A 21665-nucleotide genomic window follows, 5' to 3' on the forward strand; every position below is an offset into this window, starting at 1 on the left:
ACATTTTTACAAAGGAAAAACTTATTTCAAATTATTTCATGGATTACCTCTTTCAAGGAAGTACAACATTTAAGGGATACCCTGTGTATCCATTATCGATTTATTATGTTCGTAGTATATTATACTTCACGAATGCAGTTTTGCAATTTTATTATAATAATCGTGAATTAAAAAATTATATTATACTTCACGAATACATTTTTGCAATTTTAATAATCGTGAATTAAAAAATTTGGAACCCCCCATTTAAATCTGATTAACAAGACGTAGTTAACCCTTTGGATTCGAAGCAATTACAATTCCAAAATCTAGACGTGTCTTTCAACCCAGATAATTTTTATTCTATGTAATCTTTTTTACATTGTGCACATCGAATTGAACCTGTTTTTTCATACAATAGTTGAGCTTTTTACAATTCATAGAATACAGACGAATTTAGCAATATTAAAATTGTTTCGAATAATAGTGTGGCCATGTTTACTAGCGCCTATTTTTCGTGATGCATAGCTAAATTAGACCGCAAGCATAGTTCGTAATCAAGTGATACTGTGAATAACACTGTAACTGTTTTTCTTCGTGAATGTACATAGTGGTTTAGTCTACCTGCTGGTACAAACTAGACTACTTCCTGCTAATTCTATTAATAGACACACACAAGAGCTTCTACTAATAAAGATCGTTCCACAAAATAAATTTGACATCGATTCTCAAAAAATTACAACTGTTCACGGTTCCAAAAACTTTGGTTAAATTGGTATCATTCTATTTACGAATAATGGAACATACTCCGTTGGGGGGCTTCAAAATCTGAAAACGACTTTTGATTTTCAGGATGAAACTATTTTCCTTTATTCGAACTCTACTGTTTTCGTTTATCCACACGTGCAATTCAATCCAAGACGAATTCACTGACCTATGATACACGTTGTCCATTAAAGCTAATTCAAGGTCACTGACGATCGTTCAACCCACATATCAATAACCGGTTATCACACTTTTAATGTCTTTAAAAATTTGTTTTCCTTCCTGTTGTAAAAATACAAAACCGCTTCAGATCCTCATTCGTACAGCTATTTTATGTTGTTTTGGATCTTTTAATTTTTTTAAATTATATTTTTCATGAAAGTCTGCAAGATTTATCGTTGTCCGTGTTTAGAGGCTTGAAATATCCGATAGGTGATTCGTAAAATGCAGATTTTATGAATTTACAACAAAAATGAATAGGTCATATACAACATACCAGAATGCATTCGGAGTTACATGTGTATTATACAAGAACCAACAAGAAACTGCAAGTAAACATGTTTATCGCTTGAACTTGACCGTTATGAAATTTCCAAGACATCTATCACTTATTTGCTCAGTCATTATGTTAGTAAACGTTCAAAATGGTGTCCATGCGTGGCGGAACGTTATCCAAAATAAATAATTATTAGATGATAATACTGTAATTATACTGTCTCATGTGTGTCTGTTTGACATTGTTAAAAACTTCCTGATTTCTGCTAGGCACGCATATTTTTCATTAGTTATACAAAACCTTTTTTCTGTATTAGTTCAGTATTGTCGTACAAAATACTACTGCTGCTGAATAGGTGGCAGCACATTAGTAGAATCTGTTCTATAAGTGTCGCGTGAACGATTGAGAGAGCAACTTCCGCGAATTCTCTGTCGACTATAAAATAACATTATTTATTGTAGCACGAAACAGGATAATAAAAAAGAAACAATTTCGATGTACGTATTAAAACAGTTTTAATCTATATTCAATTACTGGACTGCAAATTTTGGTTGGTTGAAATATAAAACAGTAAAAGATAATACATATTGTTTTCAATGTGGCGAAGACCATCAAAAGTGACTGATATGTATAGTATTATAAAAAGAACAAGATATTAAATTTAGTTATATTTTGTGCGATTTTTCTATAATATATACAGTAGTCAAAAAATATATTCAATAAATTCTCACGAAAATACATTTACAATTTCATTAATTGTCAAATAAAAAATCTAAAATAGGTCATTTGACCTGTCGTGGTAGATTTAGTGTTAACAGAGATGAACTCGATTTTTATTTTATTCCTGCTTCCCAAAATAAATGCAGAACATTTTTATTTTGCATAAAGATCGCAGTCTAGTAATTACAAATATCTAGAATTATTGCAAAATTGTAACGAACAGGATTGCGGTAAATTCTTATAAACCTATATCAACATCGTTCTTATCATATGAAAGAATCTGGAATTCCTGAAGTATCGTATATTGATATCTTTATCGAGGGATACCGGTTAGCATAGAATAGAGAAATAGCCACTTGACCTTATCTGTTCGTACGCTTGAATAGGTCATCGACACAACCCGTTAATGTAATCGTAGAAGAAATATAACTGTAATGTAATTATTGTTTGTCTACGCATCGATCCCGTTGCTTCTTTCGCCAAGTTATTAACTGAATAAAATTTCTCTTAATTAAAAAGATATTATATAAATACGTGCACTCTGTTATTTTGTTTTCGTATTCTCGGGATTAACTCATTTTTTCAGTGTATCCTCGTGTATCTTTCTGTGACACTAAAAACGTACATTTATATAATGAAGTTTATCATAAAGTATACTTAATTAAATTACGTTTTAATCTCTTCTGACGATGTACATTAAAGGAAATGTATATGGAATTAGTAAATCAACTAATTTCTTTCTGTGTGTCCTCGTGTATCTTTCTGTGACACAAAACGTACATTTATATAATGAAGTTTATCATAAGTATAATTAATTAGAGTACGGTTTAATCTCTTCTAACGATGTACATTGAAGGAAATGTATATGGAATTAGTAAATCAACTAATTTCTTTCTGTGTGTCCTCGTGTATCTTACTGTGACGCAAAACGTACATTGATAATGAAGTTTATCATAAGTATAATTAATTAAATTACGACTTAATCTCTCCTAACAATATACATTAAAGGAAATGTATATGGAATTAGTAAATGCTTATGCACATAAAAAAATCTTAATAAGCCAATGGTTTGGCAATGTTGTCTGCAAAAAGAGATACCAATAGTGAGTAATTTATTAAGAATTACAGTGATACGATTATTATTAATTAATATTCGTATAGAATATCTTATTTAGTCTTCAGAAAATGTTATTCAAAATAAGATTTGCGCCGGCATTTTGTTCGAATAACAGGAAAATTTGTTGAAAACAAGAAAAGGAAGACTGCCTTACATGTCAGCTCGTAATGCAACAATTGAAAATTATCTCAATGAAACACGTTATCACTAGACTGCGGATCTTTATGCATTTATAGCAAAATTGAGTAGATGAAATTCAAAATTGTTGGAAAATTTCAAATTCTAAAATCATTAAGGGAGGAAATAACATTCAATTTGGTTTCTATTTCTGGCAATCAGTGCAGACAATTTTTGCACAAAAATCCACAGTCTAGTTATCACTGTCTTAACACAATCCCATAATGAATACAGTATGTAATACGTTTAATCATTGAATAACAATGATACTATAATAATTAGACCGCGGATCTTTATGCAAAATAAAAATCTTTTGCATTTATTGTGGGAAAGAGGAATAACATAAAAATTGATTTCATCCCTTAACGATTTTGTTACACATTAAAAACAACATTACGATATCCTGAAATTCTTCTAATCCTTTACTGTTTCACATTTCACCCAACCAATTTCTTCATAAACGCATAAAGATCCGCAGTCTAATAATAATAATGTTATTTAACAACGATCAAACCCTCGAGATGTGGTGTTACACCAACCAGACAAATATTGACTCACACGAGGCCTGGGCAACTAATGCTCCGAAAGTGGATGACGTAGAATCGGCTACCCCCACTATCGCGCTGGCCGGCCGGATGGGGGTAGCCGATTTCACGTCATCGATTCTCGTAGCACTAGTTGCTCAGGCCTGTGTGCGACTTGCACCAACTTTTGCATTAAACTAATTTAAATAAATAGATTCAGGAGACATTAAACTGAAACAAAGTGCTGGAAACTAAAGCACTGGAACTAAGCGCTGTTCAAACGCGTTTGTCGACTTCTGGAACGGTGCGCCCGATAACACTCGGTAGCGTATAAATACAGATAATTATGTGCCAGCTGTATGACAACTACCAACAAGCTGATCAGTCATAAATTCGTTCGAAAGTCTACCGTAGCTATCAGAGTTCCATCCATCAGAGAATTTTTATTTCGCACCGCTACGACTTCATTATCTCCTACCAATAAGAAGTACACGGATTGTTCGCCAGAGCGCTTCGTTCACTTTCATCCGGTCGCAGACGGTTGCCTCCTTTCGGCTGTTGATCATTTGGTGCTTCAACAATCACTAACAATCACTCGTCGATTTTCAATTTTACCGTACAACCACCGTGCTCGTGGTAAGTACTTTGTCACCACCCGTATTCTCACTCTCTAATCACCACTCTCCCGGCTCACCCGTACCCTAAACTACTCAGCACACACACACACAACACTCGTTGGAGTTAACAGACAGTCGGTTAGTTATTACTAGACTGCGGATTTTTATGCAAAATAAAAATCGTCTGCATCATTTGCAAGAGACTGGAGTCAGATAGACGTTTAATTCTCACTTTAATTTCATTTCACGTTGTTAGATCATGTTTCACTGTTTTAAATGGCAACCACTCATTTTTGCCGTAAATGCATAAAATCCGCAGTCTAGTTATCACTGAACAACAGTCGACTGTTAATTCACAACGAATTTTCATAGTTTTCCACAGTCGGCTGTTTACTGAAATATTTGTTTAATCGACCGTGATAGACTGAACAGAAGCGAACGCAATGCCACACAATATTTCATGGTCTCGCAGTGCAATAGAGCCTAGGAATCCATTTAAGTATATTGGATCAATGTGATTGAAGTCAGCGTTCGTGGGAGGTCTCGCTTAAAAATCCAATATTCTGTTGCGAACCGTTTTCGTTAAGGCAACGATCTTGCTAATGATGATCACATTGTCTTCGCTCATGGCGGGTACCATGGTAGCCCGGATAACGTGTTCAACCTTGATAATTGGTTCCCCTATTGTGGTTGTCGAATAAAGCAAGATGACGCCGCTGGCGATGAAAAACAAACGACACAAGGGAAAGTACTTTCGCTGTGACAGTTAAGTGATATTGATCGATGGAAACAGTGGAAATAAGTGTGTGGTGGTTTTTCATTTTTGTACCGGAAATTGTAGACTTTAATTAAAGTATTGTATACATACTTCATATCTGCGGAAGAGTTACACGCGTGTTTATATAGCTTTGAAACCGATGCGAAACATTTATTAACGTCAGTTTCTAAGGATCAAGAATGTTCAGATCAATGAGGTTTTTATGATGTCGAACTATTTCGGATCGGATCGTGATCTTACTATCCGACAAGAATAGAGAGCGAGTCGTATTGCTTCGAACTATGTATAAGACTATAGTAAAACCAACACGTTTAGACGGCTTCTGCAACTTCGAAGCTGTGCCGACAGTGGCCACGTGGTTCGACGACTAATGTAATATAAATATTTTGTTTATCTATTATTAGACGTGTTTTTACAAGAACGTGCGCTAATAAATGAATGAGGTTGTTTTATGGAAATTATACCACACGTGACATACAATCACGTGAGTATGACAACGGCATTAATGTGTTTTTACGTTCGGTGTCGTGGAGGTCACTGATGATCAACAACTATGACACATTGGTGGATTGAATTAAATAACAAAATTCATTTTTGAGCGAAAAATTGACCTTTAAACGAAAAAGTTTCAAACCGAGTCCAAATTTAGTTCTGTACTATTGTTGTTTACGAAATTACCACGGGTTAAATGTCGGCAACCTTAACATAATCGGAAACTTAGTGTCTAAATACTTCATGGTAACACTGTGTATGTAATATTAATTGCGGATCTTTAAAAAAAAATGTTTGCATTGATTGCAGGACACAGGAGCCAAATAAAAATATTTTATTAAGCTTAATTTTCATATCAAATTGAAAGTAATACACTGATGTCCTTAAATATTTTTAATATGTCCACTGCTTTCGATTGTATGTACCCATTTTTGTCATAAATGCATCAAATCCGCAGTCTAGTAATTTATAACTCAATCTGTCGCAATAATTTATCTAATTTATCTAACTAAGCTATACTGAAACAAAATTCTACATATGTATATAAAAAGGAAATTATATGGGTAAGTAAATAATGTTACGTTTTGCTAATTCTGTGAAATAAGATTTTCCAAATTAACCAAAAGTGAAGGAATGAAAAAGATTCCGATGAATTATGTATGTCGAATGAAAATTTCAATATCGAATCATAAATTGATATAATATCTAACGGTAAAGTAAAGGTTAAAGGAAATTATGCATTTCTGTTCAATTATATTCAAGGAATGACAGCAACTGTCCCTCCGATGTTCGTAAAATCTTAGCCAATAAAAATAGTTTTCCAAATAAAAAATCAACAGTGTTATCTTAAGTATGAATTAAATGGGAAACACGCATGTACACAGAGGTTATGGGAGATTGATACGCCTGTTTGTGAAACGTCCTGAATATGCATCGCACGACAGCGAAATGTTGCTGCAAACTGGTAGTGAGGGAAGGAGTCTCGAACGTCAATGCAATTACATGTTGTACAGAGTGTATCAAAACTGTGGACACACAAATTCTTGCTTTACGATTTTTTTTTCATGATTGATGTGTCTCCAGAATTATTTATTGTTTATAATCCACGCACAGATGCAAAAAGTTCAGATCTCCACTATCAGTTCCATCTGTTATTAGTAGACTGTAAAACTTTATGCAAAATAAAAATTGTTGGGGGTGTCATATATATTTTTTTATTTAACCTCTTGCTCTACGATTTCAGTGATTAAAAATTTTGTAGATCGCAATTTCTTAAAAAAGGAGAAAATTTATATTTATTGTATGACTACATGTTCTCCAATATAGCTGTACACTAACAAAGCCAAAATAGAATTTGATTTCGGTTTAAAGGAAATTATTAACATACATTTTTATCAGAATCTGTTCTGAAAATTCATCACGAGTCAGACACGATATTGAAAGGCAAGGGGTTAATAGTTTGGTAGAATCGAAAATAGAATCTTTCAAATTCTGCTAATTTCTCCTGAGTCCTTCCCACCAAACTCTTGTGGTGTGTAGGGGGAACGGATGCACTGATAGTGGGGGAACCGATGCACTGATAGTGGGGGAATCGATGCACTGATAATGGGGGAACCGGTGCAGTGGTAGTGTACTATCATATATGTATCTTAATAAAACATTAAAATGAAAGTAATTTTTAATAATTGGTTGTTGCTTCATTACGAGCAGCCTATCAAGTCTCATTCTTATACTTTTAATAAACACTGTGAAATTTTAATCGGTTCATACGCACATATTTGAGTGGAGTTTATCCTCGTCTCGAACGTCAACAATAAATGAGTGTTTAAAAATCGGCTCCTGTATCGAAGGCATTATTACATCATCGCTTTGTTGAAATTTCAATATATGCCATAATCTAGCACATAAACGAGGAAACATGACCCAATCAGTTTTTGGGATTATCAGAGTTATTAATTAGGGTCATACAGAAGATAGTTACGATAAGCTTCCTGAAAAAAGAAAATGAACTTTGTCTGAATAAGTTTCTGTCATTTAAAATTGTCTCATTCGTATTATTATTCGTTGTCTAAAACATTCCTTGGAAATATAATATAAAAAATATGATAACATTTATAAATTAACTATTAAACTATTAAAAATAATTTATATAGTTATTGATCATTAGGTATACTTTATAAAGTAGTACAAATCGTACAAAAATCCAATTTTTGGTCAGTGTAAATTATTTAAAAAAAAAAGTCAAAACGATTTAAAATTTCGGAAGATATCATAGAATTGATATCGATACAATAATTAAAATACACACTGCACTTTTGAATGTCTCCGCGTTTCTGAAACAGACTGTAACTATACACTTGACTCCTCTACACCGTTAAGCAGATTTTTCTTCCACCGAGTAATTCGGCATCATCGTCCAGTCCCCTTTTACAAATATTTCCTGCTTGGCAACTATCCTGGAATGTCGATACATGGCTCGCCTTGCGGTTCTTGCGAGATTGCTTGCCACACCGGCATAATAATGATTCCGTTTCCTGGATTAGTTTACACGAGATCGTAATCACTGTATCTTCACCTCCAACGCGAATAGTTAGCTTCGATAAAGCTACGAATCGCGAATCTTTCGAAATATCATGCGACTGAAATATAGTCAGTTTGATATAATTGATGGCACACGCGATGTAAACCAGGATAATTTTTTTATAAATGGAAAAAACCACCTCTGTAATGAAAATTTTGGAACAAGTGTATTGAGTACTGAGTAGCTTAAGTTTGAGAGATATTTGTTAGTGATTGCATTGTACTTTTATTTAACTAACCTTCCCTTTGTGCACGGGGTGCAAACGAACCTCGGGTTGATAAAAATTTCCAAAGATTTTTTAGGTACGCTATCTGTGATATATTTCATATTTTTAAATGCTGTACACTTATCTTTTTAAAATCAATAAAATTTCACAAATAATTATGCAGACAAATTTTTTCTTAACATTTTGCTTCAAAAATGTATGAATTTCATTGGTGTAGACTTACGCAAATGGAAATCTTCGAAGTCTAGGACAGTGTCAAATTAGCATAAGATAAACGCGTCGCGTAAACAGTGAATAGCTAGCCATCGGACAATGACTTTCTCTTCCAAGAATCGTTGCCACATACACTGAAAATACGTGTTGTAATTGTTCCTTTCCAATCGGTTGCATTTTAATTGCGAAAATGCGTTGTCTCTCCAACGAGACGACAAAATATGAAACACGTTTCTCTTAAATAAAATACATTTGGATCAACCACCAAATTGATCCACATTGATCCTATTTTAAAACTAAACCTACCTTATAAAAATGACAAGATTGATTTTATTTAGACCTTGCGCAGCTCCAATTGTAATATGTGCTGCACTAAAGATATCCATGCAATCATTTCTTATGAAATTATTTTTATTATAAATATCAATAATCGTAAAATATAAAATTAATACCGTTTTCGTTCTTTTCGTTGTAATCGAGGAAAATACTCGTCTTAACAGATACTTCGATGTAAGTACCTCGACTTCAAGTACCCACTCGAAACTCACAAGAGCGAGTACACGTGCTCTCCGATACACACACGCACACCTGTCGTAACGGTTTGCTCCAGTTCCAGTTTATCTTGCATTCGACAGATCAGTCATGTTCAACATTCCTCGGCGAACAATCAAGCGACCGAGCATCGCGAGACGATAGCATACCTTCGCATCCTGATTTGTTCACTCTGAAGTACAAATTGGGGAACGTAATTGGACAAGGAGACTGAACGAGCTTGAAGAAATGGCGGCACACCGCTGATCCTTTAATTTCTCTCGGCTTTTCAGAGGCGATTTCAGAGGCGAGATCGAAAATGTAAGTTTTCAAAAATAATTTTTCTTTAGTTTTCATGTACCAGGTATAGCTGGATAAGATGTTCAGAAATGCCTAGAAACTCGAAACTAAATTGATTCTTGGTGACACCAATCCATAAGGCAATGGTGGGCAAACTGTGGCTCGCGAGCCACATGCGGCTCTTTGGCTCTTCCACAATGACGCGTTTAAAATAAATCTATTTTATTTTAACTTGATATAGAATTTTAATACAATTTTTTCAACCTGTCAGTGTGTTATATCTAAATACAAATGAAGTGTAATTTTAAATTGAAATAAAGTATTATATTTAGTTTTATTCCAGTATGCCTAGTTTTAACCGGCTTTTAAAAACAGGATTTTTGTAAAGTTTGACTCTTAAAAGAAACCTAAATCGTTGTACTGCTGATATGTGACTCCTTTGACTAATGAGTTTACCGACCACTGCCATAGAGCTCCCAAAGAAAAATTAGAAAACCGTCTTGCGACAAGTGTCAAGTCCGAACCCCCACCATAATCATAGTTATAGAATGAGCACGGTTTAATGAATTATTTCTTCTGTCCTGCTCGACAAAAACTGAAGAAAAAATTCATGAACATTCTACCCAATAGCACCCACGACAACGACGTATTTCAGAATTTTTGGTTGCAAAATCGATTCTTTTTTTAAATCCGGAAGCATAAACTTTTATGCCGATTTTATATTGAAATTTTCAGACTACCACGTTTGGAAATTGTATATCTACTCATGTTTATCTCAGAAATGCATAAAATCAGGAATACCATGTTCTTTTGAAAAGCAAATAATTTCATTTTCGATTTTCTTCGACCTTTTTCTACAATCCATATTTTCCAAATGATTTTAGTTTGTTAAAGTATGATTTCATTGCCGTTTAACAATTCGGACCACTATATTACAGCCGATTGATTCGTTTTAATAATTTATATGCGAATGTGTTATGTTTCGTCCATTTGCATCATTCGCGCATATGTGCATGCGATTTTCCTGGTCATTGTCGCCAGAGATCATTCGAGCATTCTTAAACGGCGTTCACAGTATGAGTAAACCGTGTCGGAATCATTATGATGTAATCGACACAGATTTTTTATACCTTTTTATAGTTTTGTCCTTCAGAAATTGTTGAAACATTAATGCTTTTATACTTTTTGCAGTATTTGCACTCGATTTTAACGAAACAGTATTTGACGATGAAAGTGTAATTTTCATTCTCGCGAGTGCTGCATATCACGTCCGTCCTGGTCACGTGACGCGTCTAGTCTCTGTCACACATGCGTCACAATGTCACGTGACTAATACAGTACTGGCAAGAGCTTACCGCTACCGCGACGGGTCGCAAATGACCCCCACATAACATATACTCTATCCAACGAGAGAGCAGTACCGCGTAAAGACCAGTTTTCGTTTGTCGCTGCGCATCTTCGCCCTAATTGGTTCAAGAAACTGGGGAGGGGATAGTGGAGTGAGAGATGATAGGCTCGCTGCGCCCCCACCATCTTCCAAGCTGCGCGCAACGGTACTATTCTATCGTTGGTTTACGTACGGTCAACTTCGGTTTCTTACAATTGGTATGGACAATTTTTATTTTGTATAAAGCTCCTCTATTCATTACTATCGTTTATGTAACATCGTTCTCTGTAAATGATTCAATAATTATCTCTGTTTAGAGAGCAAGTTCCGTTGAGGAATGATTATTCAATATTTTTCACATGCCGATCGAACTCGGCCTGCATAATTGCCAGTTGCATTAATAGACTCGCGGAGACTGTTTACACGGATGCATTTGTCAATCCATTGTATACTCTGGAGGCGTGATAATTTATGAACTTGAGGCCAATGATTATATGCGGTGTCAGACTCATTTCATTTCCATTTATGCTAACGATAGTTCATTGGCACCCGATCCCCTCGCTTGGTACCCTCGTAAGGTGTACAGCGATCATGAGACACTGGTCCGTCCACGCAATACAACGTGTCGAAAGCAATACAACGTGTCGAGAGCAATACACCGCATCGTGTGAAAGTAACGCGGCAATATGGCTGATTGATATCTCCACCGAACCATTCACAAAGTGTGAAACGGAAAGGTTGGACGCGTATTAGGTCGCTGATGAACGTGTGGAATTATTTCGATGACAATTTTGTTGCGTGGAGGACGTAAAATTAAACCGTGAAAATTCCGATGAAAGAGGACCGGTTATTCTGAAATTACATTAGGAACACGCCCGAGGCCCTTCAGGTATGAAAAGTTTACAAATTAATTCGACATGATGTGAGAATTGAGCACGCGGTTTTTTTTAACGTGTTAACACCTATTTGGAACAAATCAAATCTACCTTGGACGAGTGAACATTATTTTGGGCTAAACTTCACCTTACGAGAACTTTAAACACGCATAACTACCGAACCAGTGAATTCCTAACGTTAAAACTTGATGTTTGGCATTTTCTCGTCGAAATCTACGTGATTATATTTAAAAAGTCCAAAATTGGTGGTCCCGTAAGGTGAAAATAAGAAGCTTAACCTTATTTCAGAGTAAAATATGTTCTTAAGCAATTTACTGAAGACGGAATAACATTTAGAATATGTTTTTAATATGATAGAATATATTTGAACCGTTTAATGCAGAAGTGGTGTAAATTAAATACAGTGCCGCCAGATGAGGGGAGGAAACGCTAATATAGAGGACAAAGTTACCCTCTCTCCCTGCCAAACGCGTCACATGACCGGGCCGTGGCGGAAAGTGGGGAGTAGCGTCGTCGAAAGGGAAGGTAGAATGGGGACACAAGTCCTGATCTGGCGAAAATGATTAAATATTCTACATATGGAAACACACGCGAATGTGAGACTTTCGAGACGACTATTTGCAGAAACCATGACGTCTTTCTAAAACAAATTATTGGATAAAACCAAGTGTTTTATGAACTGTTAATCACTCGAGATTTCTTTCATCTTGATTGCGACCCTGTTTGCAGAAATGAAGATAAAGAAAATAGAAGTATCCACTTCGTATCAAACTTGACTTTTAAGAACGGTATAAATAACTAAGCAACAGCGTTGGTTGTCTAAAAATTAGAAACATGAATTGTAATTAGAGAATTTAGTACTTTTCTGTGATAACAATATCATCTCTATTAATCAGAAAACGAAATTTAGAAGGATAAAAATATTAGATGATTCAATGGTTAAATTTTAAAGAATACAACTTTATTAATCAATTATACATACAGTCACCATTCTTCTCTAATTGTAGAAAATTTAATCATTTCTTAATTTTAATTTAACCAATCTTTAACCAAATCTTAAACCAATCTTTAAAATTTAAACATTGAATTTTATTTTCAAATCGGGCACGTACTCATGCAATCATCTGATAATTTATATATATATAATATTTATTACAATATATATATTATATATTATATTTATATTATTTTATATTATATTATGTATATATATTATATATTATAATATAAATATATATATATTATTTATATATATTATATATAATTTATATATATATATATTTATATATATTGTTTAAATATTCCACTGAAACACTAACAAAACTTGAAACATTCGGAAATACATTTTTACATTTTTAAAATTTTAAGAGGACAATCGACAACATCTTATTTTTGCATTTACTGTATGAATCAATTTCAGAAAATTTTATTTTTCTATCCTTTAAACTACTTATCTGAGAAAATTCACATTTTCGTATTAGATGCTGCACAAGAGTCGCTGCAACCGCAGTAGGTCGCAATCAAGATAGAAAAAGCAAGGCCGTAGCAACTAGCAATATTCCGACATTTACAGGCATCAGAGCTTATCTATTGAATAACGTTATCAAATGGGAAAACTCTTTCGAAATTAGGGTAACCAACCCTACTTCCACTCGATGAAAACCATCGTTGTTATCGGTACACATGATAAGATGTTACACGCGCGTTTATAAACATTGCAGTGTGATTTTGAGCTCAGTCGAACGTCGAGCGTCCGGTTAGAACTTTCCGAATCTTTATTAAAAATTGAGGTGAAGCATAAAAACGGAGGAACAATGAAAATATCATTCGAAACAAAGTTGTCGGCATATTTCTCGTAAAATGCTTTATATGTGATTAAACAAAAATTATTCTGCCATGATTTTCACAATGTGAATTCTGAATATGACGTAGAACGACACTTCGCATGCGTAATTACTACCAAGGAAAAACATGAGCCTATCAGTTTCTTAACCGCAAATATTAATGTGAGAATAGTACGCGATTTTCCCGGTATACTGGGTGTCTCATTCACGATGGATATTGTAATTATCTTCACGATGATTGAAGCTGAACAGAAATATGCAAGGAGAAAATTATAAGACATACATTTTTAGAGACCATTACATATGTAAAAATGTTATTATAAACAGAATTCAATAATTTACCTGTCAATGCTAAACGATCTTTGTTATAACGTTCTCAAGTGCTGAAAATGCTGAAAATTATATAATTTAATATTTGAAGATTTTACGAGTTTGCCAGAAAATTCTACTAAAAATTTTGGTCCACGTCTCTACTTTCGATGCAACCAGATGTATATTGCATATATACCATTTGTGTTTGATTGCTACATGTTTGTTTTCAGACTGACGATCTCCGGAATGATTTTGTCCGGTCAACAATAACCGCTCGAGTCGAGAGAAACCGTGAACAAGAAATGTGCACGACGAAGATCGAAGGCCGTCAGCAATTTTCGTAGAAAGTGAATCCACTCGGCTCACGAGGAGCTGTTGTTCACCGTACCAGCTTCTGCGAGTGATCCAGTTCGCCGTGGGCATTGGAACAGACCACTTCACAGGACCGTGTAACCACATTACTTCAAACTGAACTATCAATAATTCGATTCGTATGCTAGAACGTTCTCGTCAAGCAACATTAGAAGCGCGCGGTTCACATCATTATAATTACAATACAAAAGCAAAAGGACATACTCCAGAGAACCAGATGGAAGAACTCGTGCCGCGAAAATACAAGAAACTAGTCTAGAAGTGATAAGAAGATCAGCAACGGTAGAATAATAATTTCAAGTGAAAGGTGCGGGAGGAATCCAGCAGCCATCAAAGAGGACTAACACAGGAAAACGTGAAAGTTTTATAATACCAAAGAATTTGGAAAATAGTGCCCGAGTTTGAAGCTAGATCTAGAACAAGTGTCTTCTTCTAATCTTTGTTTCTGGCAGACATGTAACGAGAACGTCTTCGACAACTATCCACACCTAGTGAAACCAAACATCGAATTTGAATACTCAATCACTCCCTTCATCTCGCTGCCAGTTCCTCCAGATAACATAAACCATGGCGAGTGTCGACAGGAACCTCGAGGAGCTCATGTCGCATCTGGGCGAGTTTGGCAAGTACCAATGCTGGCAGTTCTCCCTGCACATTCTTGGTGCGTTGACAGCAGGACTTCACATGCTGACGCTGTTAACAGTAGCAGCCGTTCCTCCCCACAAATGCAACATTCCGGGATCATTGGAGTCTCTGAACGCTTCATCAGCCGACTGGAACGCGTCGTTGCTGCTCGAAGATCTCCCTCGGGTGGTGGACTCTTGTCATTATTTAGACGCCAACAATACTGTACAAAACTGCGACTCGTGGACCTACGATACCCAGTACTTCCAATCGTCCCGTGGAATGGAATGGAATTTCGTCTGTTCGCAACGTTGGATGGGCTCGCTGGCCCAATCGACCTACATGTTCGGTGTTTTCATCGGTGCAGTGACTCTGGGCAGCCTGGCTGATAAATACGGCCGCAAGATCATCTTCTACGTGTCGGGTGTAGCTCAGTTGATCCTTGGAGTGACCGTGGCATTAGTGAACGACTACTATGTGTTCCTATCTCTGAGATTTCTTTACGGGATCTTCGGTTCGGCCGGCGCTTATATCACGGGATTCGTGTTGACCATGGAGCTGGTCGGCCCGTCGAAGAGGACAATCTGTGGAGTGATGTTCCAGTTAGCGTTCGCAGTTGGATTCATGCTGGTGGCTGTCTGGGGAGCCGTGATCAAAGACAGAATGTCGCTGCAGATCGTTTATGGGCTGCACAGTGCTCTTCTGATCGGCCACTGGTGGCTGATGGATGAATCGCCTCGGTGGCTTTGGGCTCAAGGCAGAGTCGGCGAGGCCCTGGTGATAGTTCAAAAAGGTTTGAGGATGAATGGGAATGACGTGGACATCGACGCAGCTAAACTGATCAGCGAAGCCAAGGTCCAGCACGTGAGACAAGAGGACAGATCCTACGGGGCTTTGGACCTCTTCAAAACACCTAACTTGAGGAAGAAAATGTTGAACGTCTGCTTGAACTGGTTCGCTAACTCACTCGTCTACTACGGGCTGTCGCTGAATGCTGGAAACTTGGTCGGCAATCCTTTTCTCATGCTGTTCCTGAGTGGCCTTGTCGAAATACCGTCTTACATCCTGATGATCTGTTTGATGGACAGGACTGGACGAAGATGCGTGGTTAGCACGTTCATGCTGATTGGCGGAGTCTGCTGTATTGTAGCCTCAAGCGTGCCAACTGGAAGTAGCCTAGCTGCTAGTGCGATCGTAGCGATTGTTTTGTTCGGGAAAGCTTGCATAGCCGGTTCATTCGCTGTCATCTACAATTATACAGCCGAGTTGTTCCCCACTGTTGTCAGGAACACCGCTCTGGGCATCGGATCCATGTGCGCTAGGCTGAGCGGAGCTCTAACGCCAATGATCATGCTGTTGGACTCGTTCAACCCCAAAGTTCCGGCTGTTTTGTTCGGGTTTGTGGCGTTGGTGTCTGGGTTTTTAGCACTGTACTTGCCCGAGACGGTCAACCAACCGATGCCCGAGACCATCGAAGATGGGGAGAACTTTGGGATCGGTGACACTTTTTTTGTAACTTGCTCGGGGTCCAAGAGGAAAACTAGTGCTAGCTACGAAGTGACGATGAACCAGCTGGGAGAGAAGGACGAGAAGGAGAAACTTAATCAAGCCGAGGCTGCGAAGTAAATTTACTAAGGATTTTTAATGACCGTGGATTGTGAAGCTGATGATGGACTCCGTGAGATCTCCCAGTGGTTCTCATTGAAGGTGCACAGTGGGTAATACTAGTTCCAATACTGATACAATTTTGTTATGTAATTTATACCAACGAAAATCAGCCCATAAATGAATTAGATGGAAAACAATAGAACGATAATAGAATGAGAAAAAAAGGATATTTCATCACAATTCACGATATGCATAAATTGCTGGGTACGAATTCTAAATATCGTCTTTGTAATTATTAATATGTGAATTTACGTAATTTACTTAACTCGTAAAACACGTACATTCTAGGTACACTCTTAATTCGCTTGTTTAAATTTTACGCGAGTACCAAAGTATCGAATTCGTAAATTAATTGTATATTTATTTTGATATATATATATTTACAAGGATATTTTTACAAAGATGTACAAACGTGTGCATCGAATGGAATTTAAAATTTCACGAATGTAGAAAATAGTTGACTAGTTGATTAAATTAGTAAATTATTATTGTCCGGTAAATTTGATCAATTTACAAAAACGAGTGCCTTGAATGTTTTATTGATAACGTAGATCTCACCTAAAATATATCAGTGAGGCGGAAGATAATGTACTTATGTAAGTAGTTGTGAGGCAGAACAACTAATTGTTTAAAAAAGAAAAAACATATTTTGTATTTCAAAAGGTAATTTACAAGAAATGTTAAACGTATGCTCGCTTTATGCATTTATATAAAAGATGAGCAAATCAATTTTAAAATATCAGAAAAATTAATTTCAATATTATCTTCCACTCTAAAAGTTTCTGCCTCTCATCTACCAACCGGTGAAACGATTATTTAATGCAAGGTAAGGAAACAATTAATTGATAATTACTGTATCCGGTAACGAGAGTTACATTTGTCGCAGGATTATTTTGTAACTTAGTGGCGTACAATTTGCGAACTGCGGGTTCTCAATTGCGATCGTAATACGACTATATGTAGGAACACAGCAGTGCTGTCTAGCGATAATTTATGCGTGGCTCTAATCGCGCATGCTAAATTGGAATACGACATTTCATTGGATAAGGTGAACGCAGTGTCGCCAGATCAGGGGAATTGCCTCGAATTGAGGGGAATACAGTTACCAGACGGAACGCGAATTGTGCGCGCGCATAACGTCACGTGAGATAAGCGTGGGGATGCTTGCCGCCGAAATGTGGGGGAAAACGTAGTAAGGGGAAGGGTAGAGTGGGGGCAAGTCTTAATATGGCGACACTGGGTGCACGTGAGACGTTTTAAACAATAACATTTGAATATATATATTTTTCTATTATTTTATATCATAGTAAGTACGATTAGGAACAATCTCAGCTGAATTCATATGTACGTATAATGTTTAAATTCATATTGAGTAGTAAAATATAGCTATAATTTTCACTATCCGAAATACTATGTAGTCTTTCTTTCAACTTGACGAAAACAAGACTCAAGTATCACTTATGTGAAAAATATTCTATAAATATTGTCTATCTAATGAAACATTCTGTGTTTTCTTTTCTTTTTTTTTAAGTACGTGTGACTCACTGTTTGACGTATACGTAATCAGCAAAGTCTGCGTACAACTGTTTCAACAAAACGCACAATTAGGCAGACAGTAATTGGCGTTGTTTCTCATTTTATGATTAAGAACGTAATTGGTTTTGTCCGAGTAAAGGATATGACGTCGCATCGTATTAGTTTTTATACAATATTTCAGTAATTATTTACAATAGCGCATTGAAATATGTTATCAAGGTCATTATTCCGAACAACTCTTTTTTTAATATCTACAAAGAACTGTTGGGACGACTATAGCAAACTTTTTCCAGTGACTAAATTTCCCCTGTAGGTCAGGGGAGGAGCGCCGAGTTCAATCTCATCTTAGTCTCGGAGGGGCGGAGTTAATTCTCACCCATTAGTTTCGAGTTAATTTTTAGTGTGAAATAAATGTTTGCGAGGTTTCCGTCGACTTTTGTTTATATCAACCGGGTACTCAACTCGGATTAAATTAACTTAGAATTAATTAAATTATTAAGATACTGTTAAGTATACATAGTCATTACTAGACTGCAGATCTTTATGCATTTCTAGCAAAATAAAGTAGATGAAATTCAAAATTGTTGGAAAATTTGAAAAATTGAAGATGTAAATATATGATTTCCCATCTATTAAAATCATTAATGGAAGAAATAACATTCTATTTAGTTTCTATTTGTTGCAAAAGCGATACAGACAATTTTTATTTTGCATAAAGATCCACAGTCTAGACATTACTAGCTTGTTATATTATTTGCTTACTAATATGTCGATTTTTTCCTTTGAGATATAATTAGTTAATTCAAGTACTCGCTATATTGTCTCTTGTTGTTTTTATATGTGTTTCTATATTATATATATACTACTGTCTGGATACGAACCACTACTTTCTAAATCCACTTCTAAAGAAATGATCAAATTGAATCTGAATGGACCCTTGTCAAAATGTTTTTATGTTTGAATTAGCTATGTATAAGGGCTCGACTATGTCTAAATTTGAATCATGATTAATTTAAACTGATTATGATTGGATCAAAGGTCCATTGACAATGAATTTAGCCTACCCATTATGATTAAGTTAGGCCTGTGATGGGTTTCGTTCATATTATGTCTGAATTATATTTACAACCAATAAGTAATAAATTTAGTTACGTCGCGTTTCTTGATATTTATATATAAAATGTTATTTTACTGAACATTTAATATAGGTTACTTAATTACAGATTAATTTCACAATAAGCACACTCCTAACTAAATGTTAATTAATTAGTATGTAGTCCATAAATAAGATGGCAATCTTTAAGAAATCTGTAAATATCTCAATTATGATTGATTATAACTAATAATCTTAATAAGCTATATCTGATAATGTTTCATCAATGATTAATGTTTGAGACGTCACATCCTTTAAGAACACATATTGTAAACATATCGAGTTTCTTAAACCAACGAAGCAATAATGTCAATAAAAGAGAATGTTTACTTAACAATTAAAAGTATTTGTTTTTACAATCCTGATTATTCTTCTTTGAACATTCCCAATTAACAATCTTCTTCTATGTATTTAATAACATTGAAATTACTGTTATTGTTGAAAAATTGATCGCATTTATAATAGTTTATGAGACCAAGATATTTGTGTACTCATGTATTGATTCATGTTCATATTCATATTATTAATAGGTCGTATATATTCATGTATTGAACGATGCAGGGGTGTTGATGAAGTATTAAAACATTTAACATTTCGGCAGAAATAAGAATTAATGCAATAAATTGTTTTAATATCATCCTGTAACCAGAAATAAGATCTCAAATCAATGAATTGTCATTACCCGAACTCGATTTAAATATATTTTGCTTATCATTATAATGTATTGTTCGGTGTTGACAGATATTTTAAGCTTCACACTGTTGAAGTTTTTCATTCGAGATTTTTTTTAAAGGCGAACCACCCAAGTTCAAGTTTAAAGGCCAGTTACTTTCTCGGTATTAACGAAACCTCGGATGGAGAGCTGAAAATATGGCGGATGCAATTAATGAGGAATTCCATGATACTAAAACCAGCTGCGTTATCAAAAAGTCGTAATACTGCAATCTGTATATTAAAGAATATTATTGTGAATATCAAACATATTTTTATAAACGCGCTGTTTTTAGATTTTTCTTTTATTTATAGACATGCCGTTTTTCAGAGCCTTCAGTAAAAACGAGAGTTCTTATTTTATTATGTAACATATGTACATATATATTTATTTTAATTTTGTTGAGTGCGCAAAAAATATATTTCTTTCCAACTTCCATTAACACACACAGTGGTGGACACAAAAGTATTCGTGTACCCTTCTAAAGAAATAACTTTCCCAAAAATAAATCTTCAATTTTTCTGAGATGTTAGAAAGATCTTCACTATGTGTACAAAAATAATTTTTAAATTATTCTACATTTTCAACCTACTTTTTAATGTAGGACCACCCCCTTTCCGACTGTACCACCAGTTACCGATCACCCTGTATAACAATGATTGCATTTGCGATCATTTTTTAGGAATTCTACATTTTAGATTTAATTCTTTTTTCAATGTAGAATCATTCTCTTTTGCATTGCACCACCAGTTACCAGTCACCCTGTGTACAGGGAGTCACTATTTGGTGACACAAGTCGCAAGGAGATGAATTTATATTGAAAAATAAAACGAAAACAAGAACAATGATTTTCTGTTTAAGGTTTCGTTTTCGAGAAAATCGGAGAATACGCGTGCTATTAGATTGCCCCTTAACCTGCAATATCGAGTGAGACTCGTGGTGAGAAATTCGGGTTAAAAATAAGAAACACGAGCCTGACTCGTGGTACTTCGATCGGACCTAACGTAAACAACGCGGGTTAGGCTCGTGGTACATACTTGTTGATTGTAACCCGCGCTATCATGACTTGGCTGATAGGACAAGGGATTAACCTTTCTACAGTTCTAAATTGTAACATCTAGTTTTACCTAATAATACTATTATTAGACATCAATTTTATTCACAGATATTCCTATGTCAGGAGTAAATCCACATTTTTATGTTGCTTGTTTAAACAAGAACAGTTACAGAGTATTTGTTGCACGACATAAATTATAGTATTTGATAAATTATTAAATTCTGGTCTCATCAAAATGATTTTTTGATAACAGTAAAACAAGTTTTTGGTATTTTTGGTATAAAGTATGTGCTAATTTGAAGTGCTCTAAGCGGAAATGATTTTTGTAATAGTTCGTATTCGAAAAAAGTATATTGTAGTAAACAACACATATTTGTTAATATATTCAACAGCTACTATAATTTTGCCATTATTATTTAACTGTACAATTTAGACAAGGTTTGCTATATTCTTGTCAAATTATACAACTCGTATTTAATAATTATACCACATTAATATTATCATTATATTGCAATTTCAATGTGCAGTACAGAGACAACGTAAGCATTAGAATTTTATTTGATGGAATCTTCAATGACTCTATTATAT

At 35.2% G+C, this 21665-nt stretch overlaps 2 protein-coding genes across 9 annotated transcripts in view; one reads left to right on the forward strand and one right to left on the reverse strand.

The window, feature by feature from the left end:
- Positions 1 to 21665, reverse strand: part of LOC143214622 (aminopeptidase N-like) — a 43524-nt gene that overhangs the window by 21311 nt on the left and 548 nt on the right. The window lies entirely within an intron of this gene.
- On the forward strand, positions 1638 to 20511 carry LOC143214624 (organic cation transporter protein). 8 transcript variants are annotated; one of them, XR_013010185.1, is made up of 3 exons: positions 1638 to 1737; positions 3993 to 4414; positions 4819 to 6870. XR_013010185.1 is itself a non-coding variant. In XM_076435897.1 (3 exons), the coding sequence occupies exon 3, from the start codon at positions 14895 to 14897 to the stop codon at positions 16575 to 16577; it is 1683 nt and encodes a 560-aa protein (XP_076292012.1). In that variant the 5' UTR covers positions 1644 to 1737; positions 9321 to 9537; positions 14186 to 14894; the 3' UTR covers positions 16578 to 20511. The 8 variants fall into 8 exon arrangements, 7 of the variants coding, with proteins under 7 accessions (XP_076292012.1, XP_076292011.1, XP_076292016.1 ...); XM_076435897.1 differs by lacking the exons at positions 3993 to 4414; positions 4819 to 6870 and adding exons at positions 9321 to 9537; positions 14186 to 20511 and having other exon boundaries at positions 1644 to 1737; XM_076435896.1 differs by lacking the exons at positions 1638 to 1737; positions 4819 to 6870 and adding exons at positions 9321 to 9537; positions 14186 to 20511 and having other exon boundaries at positions 4005 to 4414.

This window comes from Lasioglossum baleicum, chromosome 12 (genome assembly GCF_051020765.1).
Source record: "Lasioglossum baleicum chromosome 12, iyLasBale1, whole genome shotgun sequence".
In the NCBI taxonomy this organism is placed as follows: domain Eukaryota; kingdom Metazoa; phylum Arthropoda; class Insecta; order Hymenoptera; family Halictidae; genus Lasioglossum; species Lasioglossum baleicum.

What these genes read in the sequence shown, in the direction of transcription:
- LOC143214624 (XM_076435897.1), top strand. Translation starts at nt 14,895, where the DNA reads ATGGCGAGTGTCGACAGGAACCTCGAGGAGCTCATGTCGCATCTGGGC.